Source organism: Mandrillus leucophaeus, unplaced genomic scaffold (genome assembly GCF_000951045.1).
Source record: "Mandrillus leucophaeus isolate KB7577 unplaced genomic scaffold, Mleu.le_1.0 Scaffold109, whole genome shotgun sequence".
In the NCBI taxonomy this organism is placed as follows: Eukaryota; Metazoa; Chordata; class Mammalia; order Primates; family Cercopithecidae; genus Mandrillus; species Mandrillus leucophaeus.
Window position 1 is genome coordinate 127739 of NW_012099098.1, and position 10741 is coordinate 138479.

The 10741-nt window shown below is 54.7% G+C and overlaps 2 protein-coding genes across 6 annotated transcripts in view; both read left to right on the top strand.

The window, feature by feature from the left end:
* Positions 1-5919, top strand: part of CCBL1 (cysteine conjugate-beta lyase, cytoplasmic) — a 73186-nt gene extending 67267 nt beyond the window's left edge. For 3 of the 4 annotated variants that reach the window (XM_011987592.1, XM_011987567.1, XM_011987572.1), the window contains exons 4-13: positions 459-608; positions 689-775; positions 1008-1136; positions 1885-2005; positions 2664-2740; positions 2869-2958; positions 3071-3257; positions 3336-3415; positions 5208-5294; positions 5391-5919. In XM_011987592.1, coding sequence (XP_011842982.1) covers positions 459-608; positions 689-775; positions 1008-1136; positions 1885-2005; positions 2664-2740; positions 2869-2958; positions 3071-3257; positions 3336-3415; positions 5208-5294; positions 5391-5450 — 1068 coding nt within the window. In that variant the 3' untranslated portion in view covers positions 5451-5919. The remainder of the gene's footprint in view (positions 1-458; positions 609-688; positions 776-1007; positions 1137-1884; positions 2006-2663; positions 2741-2868; positions 2959-3070; positions 3258-3335; positions 3416-5207; positions 5295-5390) is intronic. The other variant, XM_011987581.1, reaches the window with a different exon arrangement.
* Positions 5920-8858: 2939 nt separating this feature from the next.
* The window catches only part of LOC105544916 (chromosome unknown open reading frame, human C9orf114), an 8007-nt gene continuing 6124 nt past the window's right edge, over positions 8859-10741 (top strand). For both annotated transcript variants that reach the window (XM_011987628.1, XM_011987636.1), the window contains exons 1-3: positions 8859-8914; positions 9494-9539; positions 9787-9912. In XM_011987628.1, the coding sequence (XP_011843018.1) occupies positions 8879-8914; positions 9494-9539; positions 9787-9912 (208 nt within the window). In that variant the 5' untranslated portion in view covers positions 8859-8878. The remainder of the gene's footprint in view (positions 8915-9493; positions 9540-9786; positions 9913-10741) is intronic.

Here is a 10741-nt window from a genome sequence, read left to right on the forward strand (position 1 = left end):
TTGGACTGAGGTTCATGGAGGCAAACACTTCCTCTGGTTCTCTGCTGAATCCCCACCCTGGGCTCCGGGCCTGGCACAGAACAGGCGCTATGGCAAATGCTGGTGGAGGAGATGGAAGAGCGTATATCTGAGTCAGTGCAGGCCTGGTGGTTGGGACCCTGGAGTCTGGGACCATATAGATTGTGTAACCTTTACCTCCCAGAGTACACAGGATCACAATAGCACCTGCCTCTGGGTTGCTGAGAGGATGAGATCAAAGAAATCCCACAAATAACTTGGTGTGTAGAGAAATCCAGAGTGTTGAAAGCTAATCTATTCCATGTCCCCTGGGGCCCAGGCTACCAGTATCTGACTTTGCCCCAGACTTGCTGCTGGAAGGTGCTAGAACTGCCTGGATACAGCTGGGCAGGAGGATGGGCCCGGCTGAGCTGGACAGTTGACCCCCGCTGTCCTGGCAGGGTTACCCACCGCTGACGAAGGTCCTGGCAAGTTTCTTTGGGAAGCTTCTGGGTCAGGAGATGGACCCGCTCAGGAATGTGCTCGTGACTGTCGGTGGCTATGGGGCCCTGTTCACAGCCTTCCAGGCCCTGGTGGACGAAGGAGATGAGGTGAGTGGGCAAGACTTGGGCTGAGTGGGACCGAGAGGTCAGGGCCGTGCTGACTGCAGCTGATTTGAACCTTCTATCAGGTCATCATCATCGAACCCTTTTTTGACTGCTACGAGCCCATGACAGTGATGGCGGGGGGTCGCCCTGTGTTTGTGCCCCTGAAGCCGGTAAGGATGCTAGGTAGAGGATGGATGGGCAGAGGGATCCAAGGCATGGGCGGAGTTGGACCCTGGGCGTTGGAACAGGAGGAAGGAAGTGAAGGAAGCCAGTTCCCCTAAGCTGGGAGGGCAGAGGGGAGGTGTGTGTGTTGGGATCCCAGGGGAGAGAAGGTGGGGGTGGATGCTGGGGGAAGAGCTGCACGTCAGGTGGGTAAGTGGTGCCGCCCCTGCCACCTTGCAGGGTCCCATCCAGAATGGAGAACTGGGTTCCAGCAGCAACTGGCAGCTGGACTCCATGGAGCTGGCCAGCAAATTCACACCACGCACCAAAGCCCTGGTCCTCAACACCCCCAACAACCCCCTGGGCAAGGTACTGGAGGGACCTCCTTCCCTGGCCCCCCGCAGACCTAGTCATGTCTCCTGCACCATTACTGAGTTGCTGCTGTGGGGCCTCGTGTGGGAGGGCCACACACAATGAGCTCTGAGGACCAAGGCTCCAGAGGTCCCAGGACAGGGGCAGGAATACCCAGGGAAGGCCTGAGGGCTGGAACAGTGAACTGGGCTGGGAGCCCCCATCACTTCCCAGTGACCATGGAATAGTGACTATGCTTCTCAAAGTATCTCATGTGTAATGTGGGAACCTGAGGGGACTGACCTCATGGGTCATTGTTGCAGGGATCCAATGCAATGGTGTGGAACAGCCCATAGCACTGGGCTTGGCTGTATTCGCCATTTACTCATTTTTTCGAGACGGAGTCTCGCTCTGTCTCCCAGGCTGGAGTGTAGTGGCGTGATTTTGGCTCATTGCAACCTCCGCCTCCTGGGTTCAGGCAATTCTCCTGCCTCAGCCTTCTGAGTAGCTGGAATTACAGGCACCTGCCAACATGCCCAGCTAATTTTTGTGTTTTTAGTAGAGACAGGGTTTCTCCATGTTGGCCAGGCTGGTCTCAAACTCCTGACCTCCAGTGTTCTGCCCGCCTTGGCCTCCCAAAGGGCTAGGATTACAGGCATGAGCCACCGCACCTGGCCGCAGCTGTGTTCTTTAACCTCTCTGAGTAGGCCTCTGTGTTTGGGGATGGTCTCAGCTGCAGGTCTGGGCTCTCCTTGGGCATCCACAGGTGTTCTCCAGGGAAGAGCTGGAGCTGGTGGCCAGCCTGTGCCAGCAGCATGACGTGGTGTGTATCACTGATGAAGTCTACCAGTGGATGGTCTACGATGGGCATCCTCACATCAGCATTGGTGAGCCAAGCCTGCCCAGGGCCCCTCCCCTGCACATTGGTGGCAGGGCCTTGACCCCACCTGAGAGTCAGCACAGGCCTGGTAGTTAGAACCCAGGGTTCTGGAGCCCTGCAGATCCTGTGACCTTTGCCTCCCAGAGTACACAGGAAAACAAAAAACAATAGCATCTGCCCCGCTGGTTGTCGAAAGGATGAGGTCAAAGAAATCCTATGCTGGGCATAGGATTACAGGCTCACGTCTGTAATCCCAGCACTTTGGGAGGCTGAGGCTGGCAGATCACTGGAGGTCAGGAGTTCGAGACCAGCCTGGCCAACATGGTGAAATCCCGTGTCTACTAAAAGTACAAAAATTAGCTGGGCATGGTGGTGCGTGCCTGTAGTCCCAGCTACTCAGGAAGCTGAGGTAGGAGGATCACTGGAACCCGGGAGGCGGAGGTTGCAATGAGCTGAGATGGTGCCATTGCATTGCTGCCTGGGCAACAGAGCGAAACTCCATCTCAAAAAAGAACGAAAGAAAGAAAGAAATTCTGCAAATAGCTTAGTATGTAGGGGAGTCCAGGATGTCAAGAGCCTATGGGTGCCCCCTGGGGCCCAGACCACCACCCTTCCCCTTACCCCTCACCCCAGTCTCAGCAGCTGCTCTGTTCGGCCTTGGGCAGCCAGCCTCCCTGGCATGTGGGAACGGACCCTGACCATCGGCAGCGCCGGCAAGACCTTCAGCGCCACTGGCTGGAAGGTGAGTTGCTGAGGGTGGGAGGTCACCAGCCCCTGCAAGATCCTTGGCAAGTGAGGTGGGCCTGGGAATGAAGAAGGCTTTAGCCAGGCCTGGAAGGACCTCCCCCACTACCTGTGCTCCTGCTCCAGGTGGGCTGGGTCCTGGGTCCAGATCACATCATGAAGCACCTGCGGACCGTGCACCAGAACTCCATCTTCCACTGCCCCACGCAGAGCCAGGTGAAGAGGGCAGGGGACGCCATGGGGGAGCAGGGAGACAATGAAAGAGCCCAGGCTGGCCCCCGCGTCAGGGAACAGCTAATCTGTCTGGGTGTCTGTCTGCCCTGCCTAGGCCGCAGTAGCCGAGAGCTTTGAGCGGGAGCAGCTGCTCTTCGGCCAACCCAGCAGCTACTTTGTGCAGTTCCCGCAGGCCATGCAGCGCTGCCGGGACCACATGGTACGCAGCCTACAGTCAGTGGGCCTGAAGCCCGTCGTGCCCCAGGGCAGCTACTTCCTCATCACAGACATCTCAGACTTCAGTGAGTGAGACTGGCCGCTCTGGGCAGGGCGCAGGGGCTGGAGGCTGCAGGGGGCTCAGTGTGGCCTCTGTCTCCCAGAGAGGAAGATGCCTGACTTGCCTGGAGCTGTGGATGAGCCCTATGACAGACGCTTCGTCAAGTGGATGATCAAGAACAAGGTGGGCTGGGCCTCTGCCGTGCAGCCATGTATGGTTTCACAGGTTGTGTGCTGCTCAAGGGTGCCCAGGCAAGAGGCTCCTGGGCCAGATCCTAGTCTGCCTCTGCCGTGAACCTTGGGGCAGGGTTGTATCCACTTAAAAGAACGAGGAGTCTTTTTTCTCTTTTCTTTTCTCTTCTCTTCTCTTCTCTTTTCTTTTCTTTTCGCCTTTCTTGAGACGGAGTCTCGCTCTGTCACCCAGGCTGGAGTGCAGTGGCACGATCTCGGCTCACTGCAAACTCCGCCTCCCGGGTTCACGCCATTCTCCTGCCTCGGCCTCCTGAGTAGCTGGGACCACAGACGCCCTGCTACCATACCTGGCGATTTTTTTGTAATTTTGTAGAGACAGGGTTTCACCATGTTGGTCAGGCTGGTCTCCAACTCCTGACCTCAGGTGATCCACCCCACTTGGCCTCCCAAAGTGCTGGGATTACAGGCGTGAGCCACCGCGCCTGGCCCAAGGAACCTGTTTCTCACTTGCACAGAGATACTGTGTGGGCTGGCAGGATTTCCTGCCTCTTTGGATCTCCGTCTTCCCGTCTGTACAGTGAGGAGCTGGACCATTCACTCTGAGGTCCGTCCAGGTTCGATCTGTGACTCTAAGGCTTTGTTCTTCTCTGGCTCTGCCCTGACCTGCTCCGTGAACTTGCCTCTCTCAGCGTCTGTCTGCCCTCTATACCCAGGGAGGGACTTGGAATGGCCTTCTGGGATCCTTTTCCTCTGACTTTGTGTTTGGTTTTGTTTTGAGACGGATTTTCTCTCTTTCACCCAAGCTGCAGTGAAGTGGCACCATCTCAGCTCACTGCAACCTCCATCCCTGGGTTCAAGCAGTTCCCCTGCCTCAGCCTCCCAAGTAGCTGGGTAGCTGGGATTATAGGCACGTACCACCACGCCTGGCTAATTTTTGTATTTTGTAATTTTGTAGAGACAGGGTTTCACCATGTTGGTCAGGCTGGTCTCCAACTCCTGACCTCAGGTGATCCACCCCACTTGGCCTCCCAAAGTGCTGGGATTACAAGCGTGAGCCACCGCGCTTGGCCCAAGGAACCTGTTTCTCACTTGCACAGAGAGACTGTGTGGGCTGGCAGGATTTCCTGCCTCTTTGGATCTCCATCTTCCCGTCTGTACAGTGAGGAGCTGGACCATTCACTCTGAGGTCCATCCAGGTTCGATCTGTGACTCTAAGGCTTTGTTCTTCTCTAGCTCTGCCCTGACCTGCTCCGTGAACTTGCCTCTCTCAGCGTCTGTCTGCCCTCCATACCCAGGGAGGGACTTGGAATGGCCTTCTGGGATCCTTTTCCTCTGACTTTGTGTTTGGTTTTGTTTTGAGACAGATTTTCTCTCTTTCACCCAAGCTGCAGTGAAGTGGCACCATCTCAGCTCACTGCAACCTCCACCCCTGGGCTCAAGCAGTTCCCCTGCCTCAGCCTCCCAAGTAGCTGGGATTACAGGCATGCACCACAGCGCCCAGCTAATTTTTGTATTTTTAAGAGATGGGGTTTGGCCATGTTGGCCAGTTAGTCTCGAACTCCGGACCTCAGGTGATCCACCCGTCTCAGCCTCCCAAAATGCTGGGATTACAGGCGTGAGCCACCACGCCCAGCCTTTTTCCCGTGACTTTGATGCAGCACTAGGTGCAGGATTGGAGCTAACTCTCCTTCCCCGCCTGATTGTGGGAACCTGTCTGTTCCCTCTGGGGCCAAGGCCTGCTGGGCCACGAAGCCGTGTTGAGACATGTCCTTCCTCCTCCCCAGGGCTTGGTGGCCATCCCTGTCTCCATCTTCTGCAGTGTGCCACATCAGAAGCACTTTGACCACTATATCCGCTTCTGTTTTGTGAAGGTAAAGGGCGGGGCTGGGGGAGGAAAGACCTCCCAGAGCCTCCCAAGGCCTGCTGGGGGCATGGGGAGAGTGTGGGACTAATCTGTGCTGGTGCAGGATGAAGCCACGCTCCAGGCCATGGACGAGAAGCTGCGGAAGTGGAAGGCGGAGCTCTAGCCCTGAAGTCACACCTTGGCCCTGACATCCCCACCTGCCCGCAGAGATACTCTTGGGTGTCTGTCTTTGTCCAGGTTTCAGACATTTCTGGGTCGGGGAAGATGCTGTTGGGAAACCTCTTCTCTGTGACACAGAATTTTCTGGGTGGGAGCCACCCTTCTTCATCTTAGAGAACCAAGTGCCTCCTGTCTGAAAGGTGAGGGCGGCCTGACCTGGGCCTCTCTCGGCCCCTCTGTAGGTGGGTTTGTCGGGTCTTGGGTTGCTTCTGGTCTCTCCAGGCTTGGCCGAGACCGACGGTAGAGTCCCACCGTGTATCGATCACATCCCAGCCCTGCATGGGCCCTGCTAAGGCTCAGGCATAACCTCACCTTTCCTGGCTCATCTCGGCCTTGGGGATTTGCCTTTAGACTTGAGTGCTCAAGCCACTCCTTTTCATCCATAATAAAATGTTTAAGTTATTCAAATCCTTCTTGACGTTTTCTCTCTGTTTCACACTCGAGCTGATGGCTGATCTAACTTGATAAGAATGCCCAGGAGAACCTCAGACACCCCCACAACTTTGTACAAATGATTTCTGTAGTCACATAGTTAGTGGCACAACCAGGCCTAGCACCCAAGGCCCCCAAATGAATTCCTTACTATTAATCTTTTTTGTTTTTGTTGTTTTTGTTTTTTAGACAGAGTCTCACTCTGTCACCCAGGCTAGAGTGCAGTGGCATGATCTCGGCTCATTGCAACCTCCACCTCCCGGGTTCAAGCAGTTCTGCTGCCTCAGCCTCCTGAGTAGCTGGGACTATAGGCACCTGCCACCACACCCAGCTAATTTTTGTGTTTTTGTAGAGATGGGGTTTCACCATGTTGGCCAGGCTGGTCTCAAACTCCTGACCTCAGGTCATCCACCCGACTCGGCCTCCCAAAGTGCTGGGATTACAGACGTGAGCCGCCATACCTGGCCTCTCATATTAATCTGATGGTAGCAGTTATTGGTGCTGGGTGTGGTGGCTGGGGTGTGTGTGTGTGTGTGTGTGTGTGTGTGTGTGTGTGGAGGGGATTGGGGCTTGTGACAAGGAAGACATGGACATTCCCACAGGGGTGAGAGAACAGCACAGTGGGGGCCAGGAGGACCGGGGACTTAAATAATTCTCAGGAGGAGGAGGACTGAATATTGATCGTGCACGCCCTACCTGCCAGGCACTCTGACGCACATTATCTTACACAACCCTCTGAGACTGAGACCTGAGTTATCTCCAGTTCACAAGTGAGGAAAGCCCTCTGGAGGTGAGGTGAAGTGGTGTGCCCAGGCCAGGCCTTCTAGCTGGCCCCGATTGAGTCTCACTGGATAGCAATAGTAGCTCCTGAATTTCTTTGGAAGGTGGTGTTAGGGGCCTGGTCTCGAAGTTGCATTTGCATAGCAAGCACATGGGTTTGGCTCATATCATGTTTAACTGGGTGAGCTGATAGGAATATATCTTATAATAAAATACATATTAGGTCTTTGCCCCTGGTCCTTAGTAAAGAATTCCTAAAATCCTTGGAGTTTCTGGAAGATGGGCATGTCGTGTTAGTCACATGGAATCCCTCTGCACTGTGCCATTACAGGGTCAGAACTTTTAGCCCATCGGGCCCCCTCCATCTCTGCCTCCAGGGAGGTGCGAGGGACTAGACTTTGAGCCCAATCACATGGTCTGTGTCTTTTTGTTAATCGTTTTTTGGGGGGGATTTTTGTGTTAGTTTTTTCACATGGCGAGTGTCTTAGTCATGCCTACAAAATAAACCTGTCAAAAATCACAACAAATTTATTATAAGATCTAAGTTCGAGACTGGGCACGGTGGCTCACACCTGTAATTCCAGCACTTTGGGAGGCCGAGACAGGTGGATCATCTGAGGTTGGGAGTTCAAGACCAGCCTGACCAACATGGAGAATCCCGTCTCTACTAAAAAATACAAAAATTATCCGGACTTGGTAGCAGGCGCCTGTAATCCCAGCTGCTTGGGAGCTTGAGGGAGGAGAATTGCTTGAACCCGGGAGGCAGAGGTTGCAGTGAGCAGAGATCATGCCACTGCACTTCAGCCTGAGCAACAGTGAGACTAGATCTCAAAAAATAAAAGGCATTAATGGCTCATGTCTATAATCTCAGCACTTTGGGAATCCAAGTTGAGAGGATTGCTTGAACCCTGGAATTTGAGACCAGCCCTGCCAACATAGTGAGACACTACACAAAAAGAAAAAAAAAAAATTAGTCGGGCATGGTGACTCACACTTGTAGTCCCAACTAACATAGTCTGTTAATTAAAAGAGAAAGAGGCTAGGCGCGGTGGCTCATTCCTGCAATCCCAGCACTTTGGGAAGCCGAGCTGGGTGGATCACCTGAGGTCAAGAGTTGGAGACTAGCCTGACCAACATGGAGAAACTCCGTCTCTACTAAAAATACAAAATTAGCCAGGTGTGGTGGCGCATGCCTGTGCTCCCAGCTACTCGGGAGGCTAAAGCAGGAGAATCGCTTGAACCCAGGAGTCAGAGGTTTCCGTGAGCCGAGATCACGCCATTGCACTCCAGCCTGGGCAACAAGAGCGAAACTCTCAAAAAAACAAAAAAAGAGGCCAGGTGCGGTGACTCACTCCCCTAATTCCAGCCCTTTGGGACGCCGAGGCGGGCGGATCACTTGAGGTCAGGAGTTCAACCAGGTTGGTCAACATGGGGTCAACATCAACCCCATCTCTACTAAAAACACACAAAAAATTAGCTGGGCATGGTGGCACGCTCCTGTAATCTCAGCTACTTGAAAGGCTGAGGCAGGAGAGTTGCTTGAACCCAGGAGGTGGAGGTTACAGTGAGCCGAGATCGCGCCATTGCACTCCAGCCTGGGCAGTGAAGCGAGACTCTGTCTCAAAAAAAAGGAAGAGCACATGAACGAATCTGCAAGAAACCTGGATTAAATTGTCTCATTTTCAGCTCCGAATCACACTGCAGCTCAAGGCCCCGGGGTCCCCATGTATAAAGCGTTACAGGAGCTAGGCGTGGTAGTGCGCACCTGTGGTTCCAGCTACTCTAAGGTGGGAGGATCCCTTCAGCCCAGGAGCTCAAGTCTGCAGTGAGCTAGAATCGCGCCACTGCACTCCAGCCTCGGCAACAGAGCGAGACCCTGTCTCCAAAAAAATTTTTTTTAACAAATAAACTATTCAGACATCTGAGTGTTGTATTTGTCCCAACTCAGAGCCATCCAAAATTCTGGACAGTACCCGTGATGCCGCCCATTTGGACACCTATTCCCCCCAACCTACACCAGCCCGCGTACTCCTGCAGCAGTCTGGCGCCCAGGCCACGCCCCCGGGCAACATTGGCTTTCCGATTGGACAACTTAATGGAGGTGTGGCCGGAAGAGGCGAGTCTCATTGGCAGAGGCGTGACCGACGGTGTGTGCGGAACATGGCGGAGCGCGGGAGGAAGCGGCCGTGCGGCCCGGTAAGTGCGGGCGGCGGGACCCCGCGCAGGGCAGCACGGGGGAGGCGTGAGGACCAGTGGCGTGCGGACCTCCGCCGGGACCGGGCCGCGCCTCCTGCTGCCTGCTTCCCGCTGATCCCAGGCCGGAAGCCCCCGAAGGTGCGGCGTGAGCCGCAGCAGGATGGGAACAGCGCCCGTGTCCTCTCCGGAACCCCCCTGCGGCTCCCTGGCCCCGGCTGGATTACGGAGGCGGGACCCTGCTCTCAATCCTGAATCCGGTGCCCTTTCGTGGTTTATGTCTTCTGACTTCCAGGGCGACTGTGGGCAGTCCTGTCCCCTGAGCCTCAGTTTTCTACTCTGTTCTGTGGGAACTCATTCAACAGTTTCTTGAGCGCTTTCTGTGTGCCAGGCTGGGCCCCAGGCGCTGGGGATACAGCGGGTCCCTGCCCTCCAGACGCTTTCTGGGGCAGCAGTTTGCAGAGGTTCCTTGGCTTCCTTGGCGCCCCGTGTGGCGGGGCTGGCTGTGGTGCAGCAAACGGACCTCCTCCAGATGTAACCATCAGCCTCACACTCATAATCCTCCTACCACTCCTTCTCCAGGGTGAACACGGCCAAAGGATTGAGTGGCGAAAATGGAAGCAACAGAGTAAGTAAGGATGGGGGTAAGAGTATCTTCCCATAGACCACTCCACCACTGCTCAAACCCTGGAGAAAGACACCAACTTTGTTCCCTCTGGGTCCTGCAGCGCCCAAAGTGGGGAGGCAGGGCCCGGGAGCCCTGGGGAGGCTCCCTTGCTGCCCTCTGGCTGCTCACCCAGTAGCTCTCCATAGTCCAGGCTGACCCAATGAGTGGGAACTATCTCCTCGGCCAATTGGGATGTTCTTTTATCCAGAGAAAGAGGAGAAAAAGAAATGGAAGGATCTCAAGCTGATGAAAAAACTGGAGCGGCAGCGGGCACAGGAGGAACAGGCAAAGCGCCAGGAAGACGAGGAGGCAGCAGCAGAGAAGGAGGACCGCGGTGAGCTGGGGTCATGGGGAGGGCCACAGGTTATGGCCCACAGTAGTTGTCCTGGAGGCAGAGCAGATCTGGAAGGGCCCTTACAGACAAGTAGGTCCAAATATCTTGTCCTGATGGAGAAGCTGAGGCCCCGAGAAGGGAGGGAGCCAACAAACTAAGTTCTGACCTCCTGCTTAGGTAAATTTCAAGCCTATGGAAGGTAAGCCTCATTTCTCTTTTTTTTATTTGAGATGGAGTCTTGCTCTGTTGCCCAGGCTGGAGTGCAGTGGCACCATCTCCTCTCACTGCAACCTCCACTGCCCAAGTTCAAGCAATTCTCCTCCCTCAGCCCCCCGAGTAGTTGGGATTACAGGCGTGTGTCACCAAACCTGGCTAATTTTCGTATTTTTTAGTAGAGATGTGGTTGCACCATGTTGGCCAGGCTGCTCTTGAACTCTTGACGTCAGGTGATCCGCCCAATTCACGTCCCAAAGTGCTGGGATTACAGGCGTGAGCCACCGTGCCCAGCCCAAGCCTCATATCTCTTAGACCTCTAGAACTTCATGATCTTCCTGATTTTTTGACTTTTTTATTGAGCATTTTCTGTGTGCTTTAATTTCATTTCTCATTTATTTTGATTTCATAATAAAAATGACAGATCATGCCTGTAATCCCAGCACTTTGGGAGGCCGAGGCGGGCAGATCACGAGGTCAGGAGATCGAGACCATGGTGAAACCCCGTCTCTACTAAAAATACAAAAAATCAGCCGGGCGAGGTGGCAGGCGCCTGTAGTCCCAGCTACTCAGGAGGCTGAGGCAGGAGAATGGCGTGAACCCAGGAGGCGGAGCT